The 23500-nt window shown below is 35.7% G+C and overlaps 4 protein-coding genes across 4 annotated transcripts in view; 2 read left to right on the top strand and 2 right to left on the bottom strand.

Annotated features, from left to right (window-relative positions):
* kug (FAT atypical cadherin kugelei) overlaps nt 1-6569 on the top strand; it is a 62408-nt gene extending 55839 nt beyond the window's left edge. The window contains exons 22-25 of the mRNA XM_026814248.1: nt 78-408; nt 1868-2008; nt 2428-2574; nt 2763-6569. Of these exons, the coding sequence (XP_026670049.1) occupies nt 78-408; nt 1868-2008; nt 2428-2574; nt 2763-3319 (1176 nt within the window). The 3' untranslated portion in view covers nt 3320-6569. The remainder of the gene's footprint in view (nt 1-77; nt 409-1867; nt 2009-2427; nt 2575-2762) is intronic.
* On the bottom strand, nt 6554-11174 carry Trap1 (TNF receptor associated protein 1). The gene is made up of 13 exons (XM_018026109.2): nt 10925-11174; nt 10440-10535; nt 10278-10360; nt 9967-10194; nt 9566-9732; nt 9388-9497; nt 9256-9329; nt 8769-9115; nt 8419-8566; nt 8232-8359; nt 7600-7781; nt 7160-7458; nt 6554-6999 (listed from the first exon to the last, which is right to left on the bottom strand). The coding sequence occupies exons 1-13, from the start codon at nt 11037-11039 to the stop codon at nt 6898-6900; spliced, it is 2079 nt and encodes a 692-aa protein (XP_017881598.1). The 5' UTR covers nt 11040-11174; the 3' UTR covers nt 6554-6897.
* A 406-nt stretch (nt 11175-11580) lies between these two features.
* LOC108625828 (nuclear fragile X mental retardation-interacting protein 1) lies at nt 11581-17633 on the bottom strand. Its single transcript, XM_018026135.2, has 6 exons — nt 17181-17633; nt 16821-17012; nt 14260-14558; nt 12521-12741; nt 12103-12273; nt 11581-12048 (listed from the first exon to the last, which is right to left on the bottom strand). Exons 1-6 carry the CDS (start codon nt 17631-17633, stop codon nt 11714-11716), a joined length of 1671 nt encoding a protein of 556 aa, XP_017881624.1. The 3' UTR covers nt 11581-11713.
* A 1107-nt stretch (nt 17634-18740) lies between these two features.
* Nucleotides 18741-23493, top strand: CycA (cyclin A). Its single transcript, XM_018026140.2, has 6 exons — nt 18741-19453; nt 19575-20045; nt 20110-20333; nt 20734-20938; nt 21009-21256; nt 21330-23493. The coding sequence occupies exons 1-6, from the start codon at nt 19292-19294 to the stop codon at nt 21409-21411; spliced, it is 1392 nt and encodes a 463-aa protein (XP_017881629.1). The 5' UTR covers nt 18741-19291; the 3' UTR covers nt 21412-23493.
* The last annotated feature ends 7 nt before the right edge of the window (nt 23494-23500 follow it).

Genomic DNA, 23500 nt, shown 5'->3' on the forward strand with positions numbered 1-23500 from the left:
CATCGGTATAAGCTCTCCCCTCGCCTGCGCGCGTATGCATCGAGTTTTTTAAGGTTTTTCGTGTGATTCTTTTGCAGAGAGAACCTCCCCAATGCCCTCCAAGACCTGCTTCCTACACCCCCAGCTCGAACAACGAGCCGGCCTACGGTAATTCCGCGGCGGTTGCGTTGAACAATCTCGACACGCTTCGCAGTTACGGTAGCGCCGGCGACGAGCTGGAGAATTTCCCGCCGGATTATTTGAGAAATCTGAACAGAAGCACACCCGTACCGCCTTCGTCCCTGACCCTCCCTAACCCGGTCGGCGGAAACGCTACAGCCAGCGACACGGATAGCCTCCATAAGCCTAGTTGGCAAGAGCAGATGCAGCTAGCCTCCTTCATCACGGACACGACCAAGATTAAGAACGGTGAGTAACACGCGTCTCGCCCGTGCCCCCTCTCATCGTAGCTTCTTACTTTTGTTTTTTACTCGCTTGCCGCATGCGTGGGTGGAATTCATATAGCTCAATAATCTCTTCTACTTCTATCCTATACAGAGGCTGTATCTTCCTAATTTCGCTAATGTCTTTTACTCTTCGAATCTTCTCAAATGGAATAACAGTCGTTGACCTCTGTACAGGGTGATTCTCGTAACGTGACTACTTTAAATAACTCGTATATTATTCCTTTGAGCCACGAATTTTTAGACACATTTATGAAATACTAAGACCATATATTGCCCCGTTTTTAGGGTCGCTGATTACGAATCTATATCAGAATTTTAAAATTCAAAATGGCTGATCTAACATGGCGAATTATGAAATTATCAAGTTCACTGCTTTTTCAAAATTTGATGTATACAGGTTTTTTAGGTTTCTAATTACGAATCTGATAAAAAAATTCAATATTCAAAATGGTAGATCCAATATGGTACGATAATAAATGCTTTTTAAATTCATCAGGATTAATAAATATTAGTTATCGTCCCAAACAACCCCGAGTTAAATTATTATGTGCTACTTGCATCCATGCAATTTTGGAACTGGTAATTTGCTCTTAGAATGAATAATTTACGAGTTACTTGAACTTCTTAAATTCAAATAAAGCACGTATAATATCTGTAGAAAACTGAATATCATGATGTTTATAGAAATTCCTTTTTAGTGTTTAGAAAGTAAAAGAAATTCTTATTTAGATTTCGTTTTTGAAATTGATATTATTTTGGATAAAAATTCAGATTTGTTTCACCCCTGCTTCTTTTCTTCTATCTTATCCATTCCTACTTCTATTAATACAGGCACGCATCCAGTCGTATCATACTCTCGTAACATGTTATACTACCGCGTATCATTATAAACACCATTGTTGCATCAAACACCGAATGTAATATGTTTTAAAAATCTTGCAAGTACTTATTTTTCATAAAAAAAATCTAGCAAATATTCTGAATTAGTAATCATTGGAAACTATATCAATTAAATGATTGTATTATCAAATAAACTATACAATTTTGTGCAACACTTCTGGTTTCCCAATTTATGGCACACAATGGAACGTGCTGGTACGCAATAGTGATACGGTAGTAGAGTATGAATACCATCGGATGCTTGGGAATGAATATCCGTAGAACAGTACTGACTTGCAGGGATCGTATAATTTATTCCGCACGGCTCGCTCCTCTTCTTCGCCCGTATTTCGATCCCCACTACTATTCTCCTCATGCACCTTCGCTGACCATGCCTAGCATACCCCCATCAAGTACCAGTCCCCACCATGGTCGCGTCGTTCCCACTTTCAGGCCGAGGGACAAATTATACGATCCCTACTGACTTGGGCGTGTAGCGAACTCGAATTAACATTGGTGTATCGTATTGTGTGCGCTAACAGACCTGAAACGAGCGAGCCCAGTGGTACCAGAGCTGACCACTGGAGGACTTCTACTAAATTCTTCTCGTCGCGTGCCTCATGGAGGTGGGACCTCCGTTGCCTCCATGACGTCCATCGAGGATGATCCTCGTATTGTCGGTGGTAAGTCGAAATAGACAGGCAGAGGCGCACAGTTCCGATCAACTGAAAGTATCCAAAACGCGCGAACACGTAAATAATATTTTGGGTCGCTTCGCTTGCCGCTATCCCTTCTCTATCTTTTTTATTAAGGAATTTAAATTTGTCACGTTGAATGTGCGTCCGGAATAATCCATCCGATGGATTCATCGAAAGTAGAACTTGATCTTCGTTCATTACTAACTTTGGATGAAAACGTCTTTTTACTATGGGTGAATGGTCCAGGATGCACATCTGAAGTGAACAGTTTAAATTCATCTTTACAATCCTTTGTTCACATCAGAGACTCCGCTTTTATCTTCTCTTCTTTCACTCCGTATCGCGGCGGTTGGCTCGTCGCATGTAGCGTGTCCGAATACAGTTGTTGTCTGCAATGCTTTTAGGGTATCACTGGGACTGTTCAGACTGGGTCCGACCAAGCCAAAACCCGTTGCCTAATATCACGGAGGTGCCTGGAAGCGAGGTACCAGACTCGTCCAGCTTCCACAGCAATGAGAGTAACGAATCGAACACTCATCAGTTACCGTCAGGTGAATAGACGAGTCTACCGTCGCTTCCAAACATTAAGACAATCCCATTATCAAACTGCAGATCTTATTCATTCATAAAAAAGGCTGCATGCAGTTTTTAAATTGATACATATTTTATCGTAGCATAAAAATCCGCAGTCTAATTACAAATAGCAATACGTACGATAATGAAGTCGAATGATTTGTAGTGCACGGCTCTGTAGACCCGACGCGGGACATTGAGACGTTGAACGAAGACCAGGAGTCGGAATACGTCGGCGATTCGGAATGCGGTACCGAGTTCTCCGAGCAGTACCACCAGTGCCCGGAGACGCAGCGGCTGAACCCGTTGGACAGCGGCGGCGAGGGCGAGTACAAGTACAAAGGTTCCGAGAGTTACCTCCGGCATCCGAACAGCTACCTGCCGCACTACAACATCCACACGGACACGGAGAACGAGGCGAACCCGTTGAATGGTCGCCTCAGCACGTTGGAATCCGACGAGGAGGAAGACGACGTAGTGCCTTATGGTTTCCCGAGCACCCGACGGAACCGGTGTCACCACAAGGTGGATGAGGCTGACGAGATCGGTTCGGTGATCACCACCCTCGAAGAGAGGAATTCGCTGTTGGGCGGCGCGACTAGCAACAGTGACCTCTCGACGAACCTGTGCGAAATCGACGACTCCGAGTACGAGATCGCCGACCAGAAGAGTAATGGTCGCCTGTGGTTATCCGGTAACGGCATCACGCAGACCTCGGTGTGACGAACACCGGTGCCAAGACTCGATTACAGACTGAACGCCGTTCTCTGTGCTTAAGAGAACGTTTAATGTGAATATATTACGAGAAGAATACTTGGATGTACATACATATTATCGCGGGCAGCGGGTGTGTACAAAGGCAGCTAACGAACGGTGGAAATCTCCTATGTAGGTAGAGCTTAGGACGTACTTAATTCTTGCGATCCTCGACGAAAACAAATTCTATTCAACCGCAAGTGCGAAAATATCTGGGAGCAATTCATTCGTTTCCGTTAACGCGTTTCGCGGTGAACGTTCTAATACACGAAATTAAGAGGATCCCTAATCTTCTTACATAATATAAACCTTTTTATAGACTGTATGAAAATGTATGAAGTATCGAAAGTTCATTGTATATTGCAATGCCTAATTTCTATCTAAAACACACAGTTTCTATAACCGATGCCATAAATATTTTATTTCATATGAAAATCTGTAATTGACAGTGCATGTATTTGAAAATTAGGGATTGTCTTCATTTCGTGGAGTTATTAGCTTCTCCAATAAATTCCTGTCTAATCACTGAGACTTTGGCTTAAGGGGATAGATTCCGATAGCTACGCAATAAGGCAGACTGTCAATGTTACCCACAAAATTAGCCAAAAGTATGGATTTACGGGAATACACTTTTCGTCCTTATATGAAAATATGTTTCGGTCGTCAGATACCTCTTTAGGAAGAGAGGAATCAAATCTGGCTCGGTCTAGTTATCATTTAATTAAAATATGCTGATATTTAGCAATATAAGCGTTATAATGTGGATGAAAAATCGTAGTTACAATGCCTCTGCTTATAAGCGATTTTATATCCAAATTGTTTTGATTGAAATAATGGCCAGACCGCGCCAGATTTAACTTTCTTTTTTCCGAAGAAGTAAGTACCTGACGACCAAAAAATATTCTCATATAAGGACGAAAAGTGTATTCCCGTAAATTAATATTTTGCACTATTTTCGCCTGGTTATCTATAAAACAGGACAAAAAACGTCAAATTTTACCGACGAATGTTAGAAAAGTCACGTTACTATCCTAGCCCCTTAAAACTGCTGATGTATCCGAAGAAATGACAGAAGTTTATTGAGTAATCTAATTGCGATTGATATTTAAATGACACGTTCCTTTTGATAGGCGAGTTACATTTCGACGATTTTTATGCTATGTGGACCATTTTCAGTTTGATTTTGATCACAATTTCCGATTCTACCAAAGGGGATGAGGTTTCAAAAAAATAACTGACATACGTATGTATCTGTATACATACAAGGATATGTATTATGCATATACATATGTACACCGTGGCGACTATTATGCGTTAAGGAATTTTCTTTTTTGAAATTTCTTACTGGAATTTTTTTATCACCGACCGCATCATCAGACCAATGACTATTATTTAATGAGTTATCGTTTAAACTTAAATGTTATCCGCAACTATGATTCCACTGCATAAAAAAGAAAAGGTACATATATAGGTACATTTATGTATTTTTACTATTTGCTAACCGACTTTATTTTGGTTACGACGAGACAGAAGGACTACTTAATAATACATAGGTAATAAGTATCGCGTAGCCTAGCGAAGTAAATTGAAATTGACTCTAGTGAAAATGAAGAAAAAGAGAGAAATGAAGGAACACACAGTGCTCTGCTTGCTAGGGCGAATATATGTGCATGTCTGTTAGCGTTTTACTGCAGCGAGGCACGAATAGTTTGAAAAGAGGATATGAGAATATTTTTACTGTGATGATAATAATGTTTATACAATGATCAAATAACTATGACTTGTATCATAACGACTGTAATATTAACGAGAAAACTATCCAACGTTTTTTAAATGAAGAGATGGCGGAAGATAAGTATTCCATTTTCGCGTGTACGTAGTGCTAAGTCAACGTTCCGTTCGTTTAACTTCTATCTTTATTTCTGTCTCTGATTGTTTATTATTTCTTCTTTTATACTTCGAACTTCTTCCATTTAGTCACCATAGGTTCAGACCAGACGTAAATTGCATACATGGTGCTACTACTTACACACATCACGCTTTAACATTTTTTAATCTACTCTACTCGATAAGACTGCTCAGCAAACGTGGATCACGCGCTCTTGCCATCGATCATTCATACAATTCTTTTCAGAAGATCTGTCCAGATAAAATAACGAAACATTTTCGAAAACTGCCAACTTCCGATTATTCCATGCGCGAACGATGCAGCGTTTAATTAATTTTTATAGGTAAACGCGACTTCTGTGCCTAATATATCATTTTTAAGAGGGTATTCTTGTTTTGAATGAAAAGGGCTTTAGAAACCAGAGGAATTCTCTTGAAATACCGTACTTCCATATATATATATACTTCTCTTTTCCCGTTGGATGAATGAGGCAGCTTAATTTCAATTGGGAGAGGTATACTCTTTTCTAACACGTAGAGAATTCTGGCAAATTTATGTTCCTGTTCTGTAAAGGATGCTAGCCACCTTATTCTATTATTTAGCGAATCCTCTATTAATAATAATGTTTAATAAGTAACAATTAGACTGCGGATTTTATGCATTCATGTGCGAGAAAAGTACACATGACTATTTGCAAAGGATAAAAGAAATCTCGATCTATATTCAATTTTCTAAATTGATAAGTATTTCATTTTGCATAAAAGTCCGCGGTCTGATAATAATAACGCGCGAAACAGGGTGACTTTCTTCTTTTGCGTTTCCGACCGAGAGGAAAATAAAATCGTATTGTTAATTTTTGTGAACTGTGCCTCCCCTTTCTGAAATTTCGGATACAATCGAGCATAGAGAATTTGTTCTATATTAGAATACGAATGTTGTACAGCTTTAACTTAAAATGAATTGTATCGGAATCGAAGACCAGTGAAAATTTCAGTTTGCGTCGAAGCACAGAAGATTTGTTCATTATATCTCATCACAAATCGACGATTAAGGGATCATCCGTCTATAATTAGTTTGTAATTTTCGATTGTGAAATATTATTTGATTGCAAATACGCAATATTATGTAGAACTATCGATCGATTAGTAATAATTTAAGTTTCGTAGAATTTATTTAGTTCGACTAACAAGCAATTCAAGCAATCGGAATTGATAGGAACAGGCGTATAACTTCTTTTCTATTTTTTATTTCCCAGTTTACTTATCAATCGACTATTTTGTACTTGATTTATAACTTACAAATTAATAAATAGATCGATTTATTTGATAATTTACTGTAACTTGCCATAATTGTACGACGACGAAGGTGTGGGTACAACTTCGAAATTCCACGCGAAGAGAAAAGGAAAACTAGCCCTGCTGATAGGATACATATCGATATATTAAAAATCCTTTAAACGACGAGGAAATCGACCTGTTATAATTAGATGGCTATAATTCATTTGTACAAGATCAACCTATTGTAATAAAGAATACAATTGCCTACGTTTTGTCTCGTTATGTCTATATATTTCAATTAAGTTAACATGTTATCTATAAAAACTTTACAATGTACAACGTATCAAGTAATTTATCAAATGGAATTAAAGTAATGAGATCTAAACTTTTTCTAATGCTGCGGTCAGTAACTCGTTCATCGATGCCAGCAACACTCGCGGGTTGTCGACCAAACCAGCTTCTACCATACTGTTAGTGAACAGCTGGAACATGTTAAAGTGAAACGTAGAATTCAGTGCATAAAACTTGTGAAAGCTTTATAAATGCACATATTACAATCCTACTTAAAACAAATGTCGATCTAACAACAAGGCGTATTATTCTAATGTCCCATTTTGCATAGAAATAAAAAAGTGGCAGTACCTGTTTTATTAGGAGATCTGCTAATTTCGGATCGGTGCCCACTAGTCCACAAAGTTTCTTGATGATCGGATGATTGGGATTGATTTCGAGACACGGTCTAAGCATCGAGTACAACATTTCATCGCTCACTTGGCGAGCTTGTATGCGCGTAAAATGCCTTGCGCTCGCCATGTCCTGAACCGTGATCACGCATGGATACGATTCGAGCCGATTCGTCGTTTTAATATCGTGCGCCTTCCCAGACAAAACAGTTTTCATGTGAGTTATCAGAGTATCGATCTCCCCTTGATTGATAACACCTGGAATATGGGAAACAAATTATCACAATCTGATATTATATTTAATCAATTAATTCAATTGGAAACTGTAACCAAGTGTTTTCTGCAAAACTGCAACTTGCAGATAGAATAAAATCTGTGGTCTAACGATGAAATACTTACCGGGACTCTCTGATTTCGAATCTGCTTCACGCATATTCTCCTCGATGGAAGTCAGATTATGGGAGTTAAACTGCCTCAAATGTAAGAAGATTACGTCGTCGTGTGCCTCGTAACAAAATAGTACTTCGATATTTCGTTTCTTTAGCGATTCATAGTATGGCGATTGTTCTGCTAAACTTCGGCTATAATTAAACAGTAAGTAAAAATAATAATCTGACTATAATAAGTAAACTGCGAGAGTTAAGATGGCTACAGACGTAACAAGCTTGACAGGGATCTATGATCAATCTTTCTGTACAAGCACGCACAGGCGTTGGGTTCAATTAATCTGTAGCTTTTTGATTAGACATCATTTGCTGTATCCCTTTTCCCTTTATCACGGTAATGTTTAGATTCAATACATAACTGACATGAGTGATTTTAATAGGCTTAGAAAAAATCTTGAAGCAATTGATACACTGTTACGTTTTGCAAGCACAGCTTGTACGACCATGCATACTTGAAATTAGATCAGTCCTCAAGTCGTTTGTACAAAGAGATTGATCATGGATACTTGTCAAGTTTCCAGTTACGTATGTAACAGTTTTATCCATAAGAATCCGCAGTCTAATAATAATTAAAAAATTAATTACCTTGGCGCTAATAAGTAATATATCTTAGTCTGTTCTGAAGGCATTCGTTTACAGTAATCCGTAAGACTAATTAGTTCTCCTGGTGCAGTGGCAGACGACTCGAATCTCAGAAGTTTAGCTATTTCTTCCTGTAAAACATTATTAAATGATAACAAAGATAATACAATTGTTACGAAACTGATTGTACCTTCTCTTTTTGGTTGTCAGTGCTCACAATACCCTCTTTCAAAAAGATACTGTAATCTTTATAAAATTTATGATAATCTTCAGTCTGCTTCTGAGATCTCTCATTTAAAAACTTCAAAACTCGTGTTGTTAGAACATCTCGCAATTTCCTGTAATTAACGAAAATTAATATGATCAGTAGACAGGATTTATGAAAACTGTAACATAAAAAAATGGAGATGCAAAATCATGAATTATAGCGAGGATTCATAAAAAAGAAAGTATAAAATCTACTACTGACTAGCCTAATCGCAATTAGTTTGGATAATTCTGTTCGAATGAATACTGTATTTAAAAATGTTCTTTTCTTACCCGATCAAGGCACTGTTCTGCAGCAACTCGCGACTTAAATTCAGAGGAATATCTTCGGAATCAACCACTCCCTTTACGAAACGCAACCATTTTGGTAAAATGTTTTCCGCTTTACTTTTGATTAGTATTTTACGACTATACAACGAGACGCTGCTCATCTCGCCTTTCGTGAAATCGTACAACGGAGGTCTCTCTTCAGGAAAATATAGCAACGCTCTTATATTGAGTGGAACGTCGGTTGTGTAATACAGCGTAAATCGTGGAGAATCGAAACAATTTCCAATAAATCTGTAGAACTCGTTGTGCTGCATAGGTGTGATATCTTTCGGATCGAGCATCCATAACGGCTGAGGAATATTATTTATATTACAAAATTCCGGAGTATATAAGAAAGCTACTGCTCAAATATGTATTTAAGTAGTTTTTCAGATTTTTGTTAAGACACAAACACTTCCTCTTTATATACTAACAAGTGTTTACTATTTACCTGTATAGTATTAACCCTCTTCCCGTTCACGTAAATGGGGCTGCTAATAAAGTTACTATATTTGGTAATGAGACCTGTAATGTTAATAAGTATTAACGAAATGCTAAAGAAATTGATTTGAAAATCACTTACGATTAACTGCAGTTTCATCGCTATATTCTCGGCTCTCAGGTTTCAAGTGAATGACGATCTTTGTTCCAGGTTGAACACCCTCAGCCTTCGAGATTTTGAAAGTGTTTGAACTACAAAAAACAACTGTTTAATGATGTATGCTTGAAAACAATTAACGAATTTATTAATAATACTTTACCCATCAGAAATCCAGCAGAGGCCCTCAGCATTCTCTGAATACGATTTTGTATATACTTCTACTTTATCAGCAACCATGAAAGCACTATAAAACCCAACACCAAACTGTCCAATGATTTGAGAAGAATCGCCGGCATTCTGTTTCTCTTTTAACTTTTCTAAGAAAGCCTAAATTAACAAGGAATGTAAATTATAATCAAAATTATTACGGAACAATAATAGTATTGTATTTGAAATCTAACCAGAGAAAGTCAATAAAAAGTATAAAATATAATGGAGACTATTAACTTAATTTATCCCTGTATTTTAACGAATGTATTTTTGTCAGGCATTATATTGAAATCAATAACCAGTGGATAATTTAAAGTATTGTTATTGGTTCAGCCTGTCTTTAATACTTACGCGGGAACCAGATCGCGCGATAGTTCCTAGATTTGATATCAGTTCCTCCTGGGTCATGCCGATACCTGTGTCTTGAATCGTAAGAATTCTATTCTGTTTATCAGTACCGATATGGATTTCTAAACTCCTATCGCCGACTACTTCTGCAGTTTTAGAATCACTCAAACGCATATATCTTAGCTTTTCGAGTGCGTCACTTGCATTGGAAATTAATTCACGTAGAAAGACCTAATAATTATATAAAAGATTTAATCTTTAATAAATATGCAATGAGACTTTGGAATTGCAATAAAAAATAGAAGTCATGTTACCTCTTTATCTGAGTATAAACTCTTTGCAACAATTTGCAAGAGCATCTGCGTTTCTGATTGAAATTCATGTTTTATGCTTTCACCTGAGAAAGAGAAACATTACATTATATACCAATGTGTTCTTGGAGATATATTAGAAGAGAAGAAGAGGAATTCTTTTACCTGTTGGTTTCTCAGTATCTTTTATAATGTTGTGAGTTTCTGTGGTTTGTGTTGCAGTCTGAGAGGAAAAGCATCGCACCGAGATACCTGTTGAAGCTACCAAAATCCAATGATTAAAACGATCCATTCAAAATATGTATAAAAAATGAGCTTAAATAATAATTATAATTTATAAACTATGAATTTTATGCACTTGAAGAATAGAATATATGTATATTTAGGAAATACAAACAGTGCATGTATCAAAATATATAGAATATCAAGATCAAAATATATATTGCGAAACATATTATTTTAAGTGGTACCATAAATATTTTATTTCAAATAAAAATCCACAGATTAATAATTTGATGTTAAAATTGTGGCAAATCATAAATCCAGCAACAAATTCAATTTATACTAAACAAGAACACGACATCAAACTGCGAAACTTTCAAGAGTTAAACGAAGCTCAGCAAAATTATATGACATAAAAATATATAAACCTGAAAGTCTCTGGCATTGTCTCTCTAAAAGTTTCCTCTCAAAGCTTCGTCTTAAGGGCGTCGAGAGATTCCTTCCGAATTTAATTGCAAGTCTCAATCTATAAGCAGTAGCCATGCTTCCGAATTAACACATTCGCTGCAACGCACGCGGGATAAGTTTTGTTCCGCCTGGTCACGCATGTAACGATAACGCGACACAAGAATATGATACAGTCACACGAGTCACACAGTTACAGTCGCGCCAAAACGCTCGAATAGGAGGAATGTTCCACACGATTTAGCATTAATACAATCTACGAGATGACTCTGCGGTCAAGTAGATGGACATTGCAGAATGCTTCATATGTGCATGCGCTTATTTCGTATCTTCTAGCACTTTAATACGTTCTACCACTTTGTGTATTGTTTTTAGGCAATTTTATTAGGAATTAGGATTAGGTTTGCAATATAAAACTGCCGATAAATAGGCAGAGGAATTAGGTTTACCATCTACGCAGCTGCTCGGCTTGCTAGGAAACAAAAGTCTCATATCCGTAAAAAGCGGAGAAAAGAGAAGATTAGAAGATATTCCCTTAAAACCTACGAAAAGACAGACGAAGAAAAGGAAAAGGGATTCTTTTAAAACTTAATCAATGTAAAATATTTTTAGACGCGGAAACTGTAATATAAATTATATATTATATATTAATTTAATATTATATTCATAACAATTGAGTGTTTTCATAGAAAGCAAATGTATTTTTATATGAAAAGTGAGGTAGAATATCAATAATAAATTATTGTACAATTTCAATCGAAGAAGTTATTATCCACTATATATTTAACACATTGACAAATTAAGTTTCTCTCGTGTTGAATAGAACCCGAGAGTAGCTTTTCGAGTAAGTGCGAGGTATACGGCTGTTTCTTTTCTGTTGGCTTTTGTACCTTGTGCTTCATGTTCCGATTTATACTCTGTTTGCTTTTAACAAATTTACGAGTAGAATTTTTCGGTGACGAATTACAAGACTCGTGTGTCCGATTGTCACTTGACTCTGCTACGCCTTCTTCTATTTTATAATCTTCTTTTATGATTGTGTTATTATTTGATTTTATTTTCTTAATTGGTACCTCTTCTGGTTCACCTGTAAACAAGATTATTTTACGAAAATTCAATGCGAATTAAAAATTCTACTTACTCTCTTCGGAAGTATTCCCATAATTTGCTACCAAGTTGACTGCACTACATGTGGAAACCGTAAATCTAGGCAACGCGGCTGGCATTTCTTCCTCATCAGAAATGTAATTAATGTTTCTCTCACTATCTTCCCCATTATTTTTTAATTCTTCTTCTTCTTGCTTCAAGATTACTAAAACATATGTATACATAGAATTTAAATTGTTTTAAGAAACATTTACAAATGTATAATGATTAAAGCCAGAATCAGAGTAAATTATTATTCTTAACGGATAAATTTTATCTACAATGAATATTGGTACTCAATTCAAAATTAGATAACTTTTTAATATTAGACTTAATAAACTAATTTTATTTTAGACGTTAGAGAGATTAGTTTACTATAAAATCTGAACAAAAATGATTAAAATGATACGTACAAGTTCCAGGAAATGCTTGTAGACCTCTGTACGTTTCCTTCTGTTCTACAATAGCACTAGACTCCTTAATATTTCTCGATATCGTTTTCCTACGATTGTGGGAGCGCATCTTTCGCATCTTTTTAGGAACATCTTGCGTCTGCTTAATTATCTCGCCTCTCTGTATCTTTTCTGTCTCTTCCGCTTTTCGCAATTCGACGTTAGCTTTCGTAGGATACCTCCTGTAATATGAAACATGATTACGTTGTAGTCTTTTATACAAAATAAAATATTTAGAAAATAGGATCAAAGAACCCTTTTATTCATTAAATATTCTAGCGTACAATTCGCTTCTAAGATTTGCATACGAATTCAGCATATTTATGCCTTTTATGAAAGTTTAATAATTATTAGATTGGGATTTTTATTCATTTATAGAAAAATTGGATGTGCAGAAAATATAAAGAATGCATTCGATATCCAAGAATATGCATTATATATACAAGTACACATGTCTGTTTTTGAAGGGTAAGAAAATCTTAATTTTCGTTTCATCATTTAAACTGATATAACAAAAGTTTTATTTCCTATAAAGATTCGCAGTCTACTATCATAAATGAAACTTGTTAATTAGGAAAATAATTTCGACTCACTTCTTTCTTTCCATTATCCATTTTTCGATATCTTCTGGTGTGGATACATTTTTAATTTTGTTATACAAACCAGTGCTATGTTGCATAGCAATGTGCTTTTCAACGAGCATCGGATGAGCAACGATGTTGCATCCGTCAATCCCGCAGAGTTTATGTTCCTTTTCATGTTCAGCGAGTGCAGCCTCTTCAGGGAAGTCCCTGTCGCATATTTCGCAGTAAAATAAGTCCTCGTTCTCCGAACTGACGTAATTCTCGTCCCTCTGATCGTACGGTTCATCGTCGTTCGCGTAAAGATGGGCCTAAAAATTTACTTGGATTTTTTTTAACATTTCAAATATTCGTCTTCTTAACACAATCATTATTGAACAGTTCACGATACTTCAGACTGAAGATCCTTTCAGTTTCTGTCTGATGGATGCAATGATTGTTCGATAATTTTTGTACAACGAAGTCTTTCATCAAATTACTCCCTTTGAAATTTGTGAAATATTACTTAGAACACACGTATATAATACAATTATCACTGATAATCTTCAATACACATTTTTTCAAATCCTGTACAGGGTATTCAGAAGCGGAGATACTCTCGTCGTTCTTTCGTACATCCTTATTGAACTCTAACAATTGCTAGAGAAACTATTTGGAACAATTAAGAGTGTATTTGAAGATGTTTCTAAACTGTGAGATTTAACTTTAGATAAGTAATAAATCATCGCCGGTGTTAAAGGACGTAGCGCAGCAAATCTGAGAAATTCTACAATTATTGTAGTATACTCGAGTTTTATAACAATATAAAATAAACGTAATTGTACTAAAAATTTCAAGACCTTGACAGAAAGCCTAAATCATTTTCATAATTCAATATTAGATTGGGATTTTTATTCATTTATAGAAAAATTGGATGTGCAGAAAATATAAAGAATGCATTCGATATCCAAGAATATGCATTATATATACAAGTACACATGTCTGTTTTTGAAGGGTAAGAAAATCTTAATTTTCGTTTCATCATTTAAACTGATATAACAAAAGTTTTATTTCCTATAAAGATTCGCAGTCTACTATCATAAATGAAACTTGTTAATTAGGAAAATAATTTCGACTCACTTCTTTCTTTCCATTATCCATTTTTCGATATCTTCTGGTGTGGATACATTTTTAATTTTGTTATACAAACCAGTGCTATGTTGCATAGCAATGTGCTTTTCAACGAGCATCGGATGAGCAACGATGTTGCATCCGTCAATCCCGCAGAGTTTATGTTCCTTTTCATGTTCAGCGAGTGCAGCCTCTTCAGGGAAGTCCCTGTCGCATATTTCGCAGTAAAATAAGTCCTCGTTCTCCGAACTGACGTAATTCTCGTCCCTCTGATCGTACGGTTCATCGTCGTTCGCGTAAAGATGGGCCTAAAAATTTACTTGGATTTTTTTTAACATTTCAAATATTCGTCTTCTTAACACAATCATTATTGAACAGTTCACGATACTTCAGACTGAAGATCCTTTCAGTTTCTGTCTGATGGATGCAATGATTGTTCGATAATTTTTGTACAACGAAGTCTTTCATCAAATTACTCCCTTTGAAATTTGTGAAATATTACTTAGAACACACGTATATAATACAATTATCACTGATAATCTTCAATACACATTTTTTCAAATCCTGTACAGGGTATTCAGAAGCGGAGATACTCTCGTCGTTCTTTCGTACATCCTTATTGAACTCTAACAATTGCTAGAGAAACTATTTGGAACAATTAAGAGTGTATTTGAAGATGTTTCTAAACTGTGAGATTTAACTTTAGATAAGTAATAAATCATCGCCGGTGTTAAAGGACGTAGCGCAGCAAATCTGAGAAATTCTACAATTATTGTAGTATACTCGAGTTTTATAACAATATAAAATAAACGTAATTGTACTAAAAATTTCAAGACCTTGACAGAAAGCCTAAATCATTTTCATAATTCAGAACGATTATTCAACGCAAACAAGAAAATAATTTTCTGTTAGTGGTACGTAGAATAATTGGGGACACCATATTTAGAACTTATAGAAATAGGATTTATTCTTACAATATGTAATTAATTACAAATTGATTCTGTTCCGAATTTATATTTCGTGGAAGTCAGATATCAATCCAGTTAGTAATAAAATGTATGGAATACTACGACATATAATAACGAACAATTACAAATGATATCTCGATACAGAGCCACAAGCTACGCAGGGAACCATTCGATTCTATGTTCAAGAGTCAAAACGTGAAGATATTTTGTAATTCTTACGATTCGATTAAATCTTCGATTAGGAATGTTATAGCTCGCAGCACTGTATACTGTCCAAGGAGCAACTACGGCTATCAAAAAGCCAACTTTTAAGTATCTCGAAATAAGAAATTGTAGACGTGCTTGTCTAACACGAAGATATATATAAGAGACATATAAAACTTCACGCTTGATACTAATAAAAAAGAAATATTAGTTCTTTCCACAATTACTATTTAGAAATGAGTTGCATAAACGTAATCTCTATTCTGAAAGCATTTTGTGTAATAACAGTTTACCAGCATTTGCTTATAATATATAAATGCTTAAAGTGAACTTATAGTGCGAAATATAGTATTTTACATATGGATAATACAAGTTTTGTAACTGAAAACGACGTAGCTAATTCAATAGCTGTATCTTAAATGAATTGCGTGGCAAAATGAAAAAGATTAACGAAAGAGGCAAATCGTTCTGAAGTTTGAAAACAGAATACTTGTGTAATTTCGACTGTTCAGTACATTATAGGAGGAGTAGCCTGAAGCTTAAAAGACTGTGCCTGTTCGCTGGAAGGCTGCGTCTCCTCCGTTACATCCATTTGCTCTGATTGCTCAGTCGCATTCTCAGTTTTCTGAACACCCTCAGATTCAATCGCATTCTTATCATCTGCTTTTTGACCACCCTGTAATCAAAGCAGCTCGTCAACTACGACTGGAACACAATTCAATTTACAGTGCCAATTATAAGTACCGATAACTTCAACATAAATGTTAACAAAACATAAATTTCTTTTACTTCGAAAGATTATTCAAATATATCTGTATTTATCCGTATCCAATTCTAGGTACAATTCACCTTTAAGATAAATAAACTCAAGTAAGTGTCAATTTCCCAATGCTTAAACTTTACAGACTGTTTTGAAACTATAAATTGCTAGAATGAATATTTTATTTCATATATTATAAGATACACCAAATACAGTCCTTAAGTATAACACTAATTGAATTCAACAAGTGGTAGAATTATAGTAAAAACATGTATAACATCATTATTTATTTCTACAGGGTGGTCTACCTTTGATTCTAAGTTTTTATGCAGATATGAAACTGTAAATGGTGTTATATTTTTACGAACATACACTAAAGAAATAAATTGCAGACAAAAAGTAGGTGAGTCATTTGAAATAATTCCCTTAAATATTTACTTATTGTTTTTCCTTTGACAAGTTATATTTCTAATTAATTTTAGAAGTATTTGAAGGGATTTAAATAACTCACCTAAAAATTTGTCAATAAAGCTGTCCTATTTGTAAGTATTACTTACCATACAGGTTTCAAATAAAAAAAATTTATTGTTAAGTTTTTAGCAAAATAATTACATATTATAGTAAGATCGAGGGCATACCTGTTCAGGATTTTTCGTGAGATAATCATTCTTAGCATCTCTGATCATTTTCGTTACTTTGTTCCTTAAATCTTTAAATTCTTCCCATTCCTTCGCATCCTTGTTTTTCTTCGCTTTGACGTATAACTTATTTTTCTTTTGTATCTCGCTTCGAATCTCATCGGTCATCCACGGCTTCTTCAGTTCCAATTCCTAAACAATTGTACTCTTTAAGAGGAGCGTAGACAATAATCCAAGAACTTACGACTTCTTAAAATTTAATAACTAAAATTTATTTTACTTGAGTACTTTATTTTACAAAAGGTAAGACTAACTTAGACGTTTAAGATAATTTATTTAAGTGTAGATATTCGTGCATACTTCGAGTCTGCTGACTTTTCTAACATTATTCATCCCTCTGCCCTGGAGAATCCCGTTGCCCATGGCAAATCTTGGTCTCATGTGAGGCAAGGCTTGAAGTGGTGCTGCTTTCCTGTGCCAGAGCCTCATCGGTGGTCCTCTGGGTCCCGCAGGTCGCAGACCCATCGGAGGAACCATTGGAGCCATGCCTCTGACTCTCGGCCCAAATCCAGGCCAATTAAATGGCAATCTTTGCCTCATCGGTCCAAAACCTGGAGGTGGAGGTGTAGGCGGGGGTGGAGGTGGTGGTGGCATTCGCACAGGAGGTGGAGGCATTCTTGGAGAAGGTGGAGGCATTCTTGGAGGAGGTGGAAGTCTGCCACCAAACCTCGGAGGTGGAAGCGGCGGAGGCCGGAGACCGGCAACAGGTGGAATTCTCGGACCTAGTAATGGCCCACGGTTCGAAGGACTCATCGCTATTTTAACTTCCCGAATCGTTGAATTCTTGGCTAGCAAAAAGCTAGCAGACCCTGCTGGTTTATTTCTTTTGTATTTGGTTATTGCTTCAACGATGCGACAATTTTTTTAATCACTATTGCCTGTTCAGAGTTCAGCAGAACGAATGCGAAATTTTTCGATCACTGTTGCCTGTTTAGAGTTTAGAACGACGAACGCGAATCGTTGCATGTGCAAGGTTAAAAACCTCGAGTTCGCACACTTTTCACACAGGAAGTAGGTAAAATCGAAGAAAGAGATTGCGCACCTCACGAATTGCGTTTAACTTTTACTACTGAATGAACTTGGGCCGTAATTGCAGCTGCGGATATCGTGAAATCATTACGAACTTAGCAAATAAACTTTTTCAACGCCGAACCGAACACTAATCGAACCAGTGTTGGGCATATCGTCGAAAACAGCTTTGTTTGAGCCATTTTGAGCCCACAAATGCTGCCCTCAATGATGTACCGCGTAATTTTGAATTTGCTTATTCGTCTTATTTGTTCGATGCTCGATCTGGCACGGATACTGTTGAATTTTAACATAATTTTGACGCGTCAAAATAAAAACAATTTTAATCTACGCACATTACCACTACTTACATTAAAATTATTTCTTATTCGATACTAGATCGAGCATTGAAGAAATAAGATGTTATTACTCGTTTTGAATTTTGTCCCTCTAGGGAAAACTAACGTATGCCCGAGCTGGCTCAATTTCATTGTTATGTAACAAGGTTTATTATACACCATCATGTTGCAATTTGTAATGTTTAATTCAAATATACTTTAACAAAAGAAATATAATGTTTTTAGTTTGATAAATATAACTGTATCTAACGAGAAAAGCAAATGGTTTCAAGAACATGTTTAGTGCCTATACGAAGACTGGCATTAATTTTGTCCAAATACGTTCATCGATATAACTACGAATGAATTTTATCCATTTTATGACAGACACCAATATAATGTAGGTTTTTATTTGCAGAGGAGATCGCGAATATTATATTTGAATAATAACAAGAGGCAATCTATGGCCGGTATTCAGAGTCGTTGCTTACATTTAAGATCGTCTTAAGCATTTGCTATCCCTGTTTATCCCATGTTTCCGCAAAGGCATATTATGTTCCTGTACATATAGGACAGGGACTGGATATATGGGATAGACAGGAACATAGGAAATATTTAAGACGATCTTAAAAATTAGTAACGACTATGAATTGAATCAGCGTATTGTAAATTTAACAAAGATCACAGGCATCACAGGTGGGCATTAGCACCGTAATAGTTTCCCGCGTAGATGTCGCTTGCCGTGATTAAATATTGCACGTTTGACCTGATTGGCGTGTTCCGGATTCGAAGGGACATGCTGTTCCCATTGGTTTATTCGAGGAACGCTGTTAACGTATTGCCAGCTGTTGAAGTTACGTTTGTTTGAAATCAAACGGCAACTGAAGTTTGTTCGGTTGCTTGGTGCTCCGAAATTTTGTCTGCCATGCATGGACGGTGAATAGAGTCATACTCGCGAGAAGAAGTGGGCATGCACAGTTTTTAAAAGTATTTATTATCGAGTAAAAGAGGAAGAATCGTTTTATATATATATCGAAGACTTTGGCGAAAATCGAAAAGCGAACAATGGCCACGATTCGTGTACACGAGGATCAGGAGAATCGAATCGGCGATGTCCGCCGCGGCAAAGAAAATATTACCATGCCCCTTCAGAGTCAATTATTGCAACCACAGAAGCGTGCCGTTCTAGGAGTTATTCACAATAATTGTAACCGAACCACGAAACAAGTACGTATGATTTTTCCCATCCCGCGTTTTTTTTTCCATTCTGCAGACCATGTTCCACACTTTTGTCAAATAATTATCCCTCTGTTAACTAGAATAAAAAGAAAGTTTGCCTGTTTTGTAGGAAATTTATAAAGATGAAAAGTATCAGAAAGCAAAAGCAGTTTTACCCCCACAATTCGAAGCGTTTAAAATTTACGAAGAGAAGAAGGAAGAAGCTGTATTTAAAATCTACGAAGACAAGCTCGAGGAAGAAACTTCAGTTGCTCTTAGAGACACGCGCGACAAGAAAGAGATCAAAGGGAAACATGACATTAAATCAGACATTAGAGAAAAACCCAGGTTAGAAGTGAATCCTATCAGCGTGCTGAACATACAGCCGTTTTGTAACACCCTTCAAGATGCGAGTCAAAAGAAAGAGAACGACGTAATCTTTACGCCAGGAAGTCCGATGTCTTTAGAGAAGTCGACGCCTTATTCATCTTCTATGAATAAAGATTACCAAAAATGGAAAGAGTCAAAAGAACTCAGAATGAATTTCTTTGACGTCGAAGAATACAGAGCTGATGTATATAATTATTTGCGTGCTAGAGAGGTTCGTTTAAAAACAAATTGTTTCCTTATGTCACGGGTAATATTGACTAAATATTTTGTTTCAGACGCAGCATAGACCAAAACCCGGATACATGAAGAAACAGCCGGACATTACGTATTCGATGAGATCGATATTGGTGGATTGGCTGGTGGAAGTTGCCGAGGAATATAGATTGCAGACCGAAACGCTCTACTTGGCTGTCTCATATATAGATCGCTTTTTGTCATATATGAGCGTCGTAAGAGCGAAGCTACAACTTGTTGGAACAGCGGCGATGTTCATTGCTGCGTAAGTTTTCCATACACACATTGAAAACAGTTATGTTATCGGTTTTCTTCAGCTATCGAGAACCGAGAAAATGTCATAACATTTATTAGGTATATTGGTCCTGACTTACATATGATCTCGTTTCTTTAAAAACATTTGTAATATCAATGTAGAAAATGAAATCTAAATAGGAATTTCTTCTCCATTTTAAAACTCGTAGTATGCATTTCACTTTTGATTAACTTGTTAAATTATGTATTGAAAATTAAATTTCAATCCAATTTCGGTTCTCCTGTTTCCGTTAGAAGTAATATACTTGTACGAGTTTGAAATAGTCATTTTCGAAACCTTTTCAATCCCTACATGCACATTATTTTGAAGGGAATAAACACGCTCATGATATAATATTTGAATGTTACAGAAAATACGAAGAAATTTACCCACCCGATGTAGGTGAATTTGTATATATCACAGACGATACGTACACGAAGAAGCAGGTATTACGCATGGAGCATTTAATATTGAGGGTTCTGTCTTTCGACCTAGCTGTACCAACACCGCTTACCTTCCTAATGGAATTCTGTATTAGCAATAATCTATCTGACAAAATTAAATTTTTAGCAATGGTGAGTTGCACGTAATACTTCGATCGTAATATGTGATTTATATTTAAATTAAATTATGTGTGCTTTTTAGTATTTGAGCGAATTGTCAATGCTCGAAGGGGATCCGTATCTGCAGTTTGTACCTAGTCATTTAGCTGCATCTGCGATAGCACTCGCAAGACACACGTTATTAGAAGAAATGTGGCCCCACGAGCTAGAATTGTCAACTGGATACAGCCTGATAAACCTGAAGGAATGCATTCTTTGCTTGCACAAGACCTTCTGCAACGCGTTAAATATACAGCAGCAAGCCATCCAAGAGAAATACAAAAGCAGCAAGTAAGTTCCTTTGCGCGATATTAAAAACTAAATTAGTTTCTTTTCGTTTCTGTAAAACGTGATTGTTATTTAGATATGGGCACGTAGCTTTATTATTACCACGACGTATTGATAATATAACACTGACTTCCGAGGACGAAGATGAGAATGCCTAGTACTTAACTAAGCATCGAACGACAGTTAGAAGAATCTATGAACGTTTACAGAAAGTTGGAGATAATGACAAGGAGGGGATTAGGGCAAGACTGACTTGTTGTGTTACGAATTAAATGTACGACTTACTTACAGCATCATCATTGATCATTATGTTTTGCGCAAGCAAACATATAGAATTTAATTCTTATATATTTCGCCGTACCACCTATACTTATTATATAGGTCGTAAATGGAAATTTTAATAACTGAACTTAGAGCTCCGTCATTATATTAACGAACGGAGCTTTGAATTACGTTATTTAGGAATTGTATTTTTATACACGTTTTTTAGACGATTGTTAACAGAACACTTGCTCCGCATACAACGATACCCAAATTTTGTTGCCAGTGATCTGTCGTAAAAATGATAGTAAGCGTAAGAATAATAACTGTATTTATTATTGGTACCATATGAAGTAATTCACATTTATTGTGATGGAATGCATTTAGATGCTATTATTCTATTTAGAACCATTCGAACTGGATTTTATAAAAAGAAATTTATTTTTGCTTTGTACCGAAACATGCGCAGACTTTTCGGTTTTATGTGAAACATGTTTTGTACAATAATACAAGGGAACAAACTATTCAAGTGTTTCAAACACTGCATGTCTATAATATTAAAGACAGTTGTACAGGACAATTTTATTTACAGTTCGGTTTCATTGTAACGTTAAACTTCTCAATTCGTAGTTTTGTAATAACAATGTTTTTTGAAAACATAGAAAAATAAAACGTACGACAGACAAATAAAACGTCTTCGTGTGCTACGAAAAAATCTTGAAACACTGGTTTTTACAACAGTTTTTAATGAAAAACTTTGAAAGATATATTTTACTGGCTGCGAATTAAAAATTGACATGAATGGTTGCATTTTAAATAAATTCGCGAAGTGATTCGTATTACCACGAAATGCTGGTTATTCTTTGGAAAATGTATTTTAATGGCTATGCATGATTAGAAAGAGCTTAGAAATTGACATGAATGGTTGCATTTTAAACGAACTCGCAGAATGACATATACAGAATGTATTTGACTGGTTATGAATAATTGAAAAGAGCTTATAAATTGACATGAATGTTTGCATGTTAACTTTTAGACCGTCGGAAAGTCGAAATATCGGCTTAAATATTGATGAGTATATTACATGGGATACATCCTTGATATAATCATATTATACGTGACTTCTTAAAGGAGTTTTGAAGTGATTAATGTCGGCGGTCTAAAGGTCAAATGAATTCACAAATTAATACGTATTATTACGAAATTATACTTTGGAAAATTTGGAAAATGTATTTCACTGACTATGAATGATCAAAAATTGACTTGAATGGTTGCATTTTAAATGAATGCGCAAATTGACAGGTATTATCATGAAATCCTGGTGATATTTTGAAAAATGTATTTTTTTGGTTACGAATGATTAAAAAGAGTTTAGAAATTGACATGAATGGTTGCATTTTAAATGAATTCGTAAATTGATACGTATTATCATGGAATGTTGGCAAAACTTTGGAAAATGTATTTTACTGGCTATGAATGATTAGAAATTGATATGAATGGTAGCATCTTAACTAAATTCGCAAGTTAAGATGTAGTATTCCGAAATCCTAGTAAAGTTTCAGAATATACGTATTTTTTTAACTACGAATGATTCGAAAGATCTTCGAAATTTACAGGAATGGTTGAATTTTAAATGAATTCCTAACACGCAACATATTATCACGACATGGTGATAACACTAAATTTTGAAAAATGTATTTCACTGGATACGAATGGTAAAACGAAACTAACAAGTAGTCAAAAAATTAAAATAAATGTTTGAACACATGAATCAAATGGTGCATATTCCCGTGCTCGTGTTCTCATATCGTATTAATCGTATCACTGTTGCGGATCTTACCATGCGTGACTTATACACCGTTTATAATTCTTATAATTACGGTGACCATGTCTTTAGGAGTGAAATCAGGGACAAAAAAGAAGGTAAGGATTATAACAACACACGAACAGCAACAAAATAGCAAAATTCTTGTATTGGATTGATTT

Source organism: Ceratina calcarata, unplaced genomic scaffold (assembly GCF_001652005.2).
Source record: "Ceratina calcarata isolate Rehan_Ccalc_2016 unplaced genomic scaffold, ASM165200v1 scaffold371.2, whole genome shotgun sequence".
In the NCBI taxonomy this organism is placed as follows: Eukaryota; Metazoa; Arthropoda; class Insecta; order Hymenoptera; family Apidae; genus Ceratina; species Ceratina calcarata.

What these genes read in the sequence shown, in the direction of transcription:
- Trap1 (XM_018026109.2), bottom strand. Translation starts at nt 11,039, where the DNA reads ATGGCTACTGCTTATAGATTGAGACTTGCAATTAAATTCGGAAGGAAT. An exon ending in GTTTATACTCAGATAAAGAG is followed by an intron (nt 10,195 to 10,277) that starts GTAACATGACTT and finishes TATAATTATTAG; the next exon opens with GTCTTTCTACGTGAATTAAT. An exon ending in CAGATCTCCTAATAAAACAG is followed by an intron (nt 7,000 to 7,159) that starts GTACTGCCACTT and finishes AACATGTTCCAG; the next exon opens with CTGTTCACTAACAGTATGGT.
- LOC108625828 (XM_018026135.2), bottom strand. Translation starts at nt 17,633, where the DNA reads ATGAGTCCTTCGAACCGTGGGCCATTACTAGGTCCGAGAATTCCACCT. An exon ending in GAAAAGTCAGCAGACTCGAA is followed by an intron (nt 17,013 to 17,180) that starts GTATGCACGAAT and finishes ACAATTGTTTAG; the next exon opens with GAATTGGAACTGAAGAAGCC. An exon ending in TCACGAAAAATCCTGAACAG is followed by an intron (nt 14,559 to 16,820) that starts GTATGCCCTCGA and finishes GTAAATTTTTAG; the next exon opens with GCCCATCTTTACGCGAACGA.
- CycA (XM_018026140.2), top strand. Translation starts at nt 19,292, where the DNA reads ATGGCCACGATTCGTGTACACGAGGATCAGGAGAATCGAATCGGCGAT. An exon ending in ATTATTTGCGTGCTAGAGAG is followed by an intron (nt 20,046 to 20,109) that starts GTTCGTTTAAAA and finishes ATTTTGTTTCAG; the next exon opens with ACGCAGCATAGACCAAAACC. An exon ending in GAGAAATACAAAAGCAGCAA is followed by an intron (nt 21,257 to 21,329) that starts GTAAGTTCCTTT and finishes ATTGTTATTTAG; the next exon opens with ATATGGGCACGTAGCTTTAT.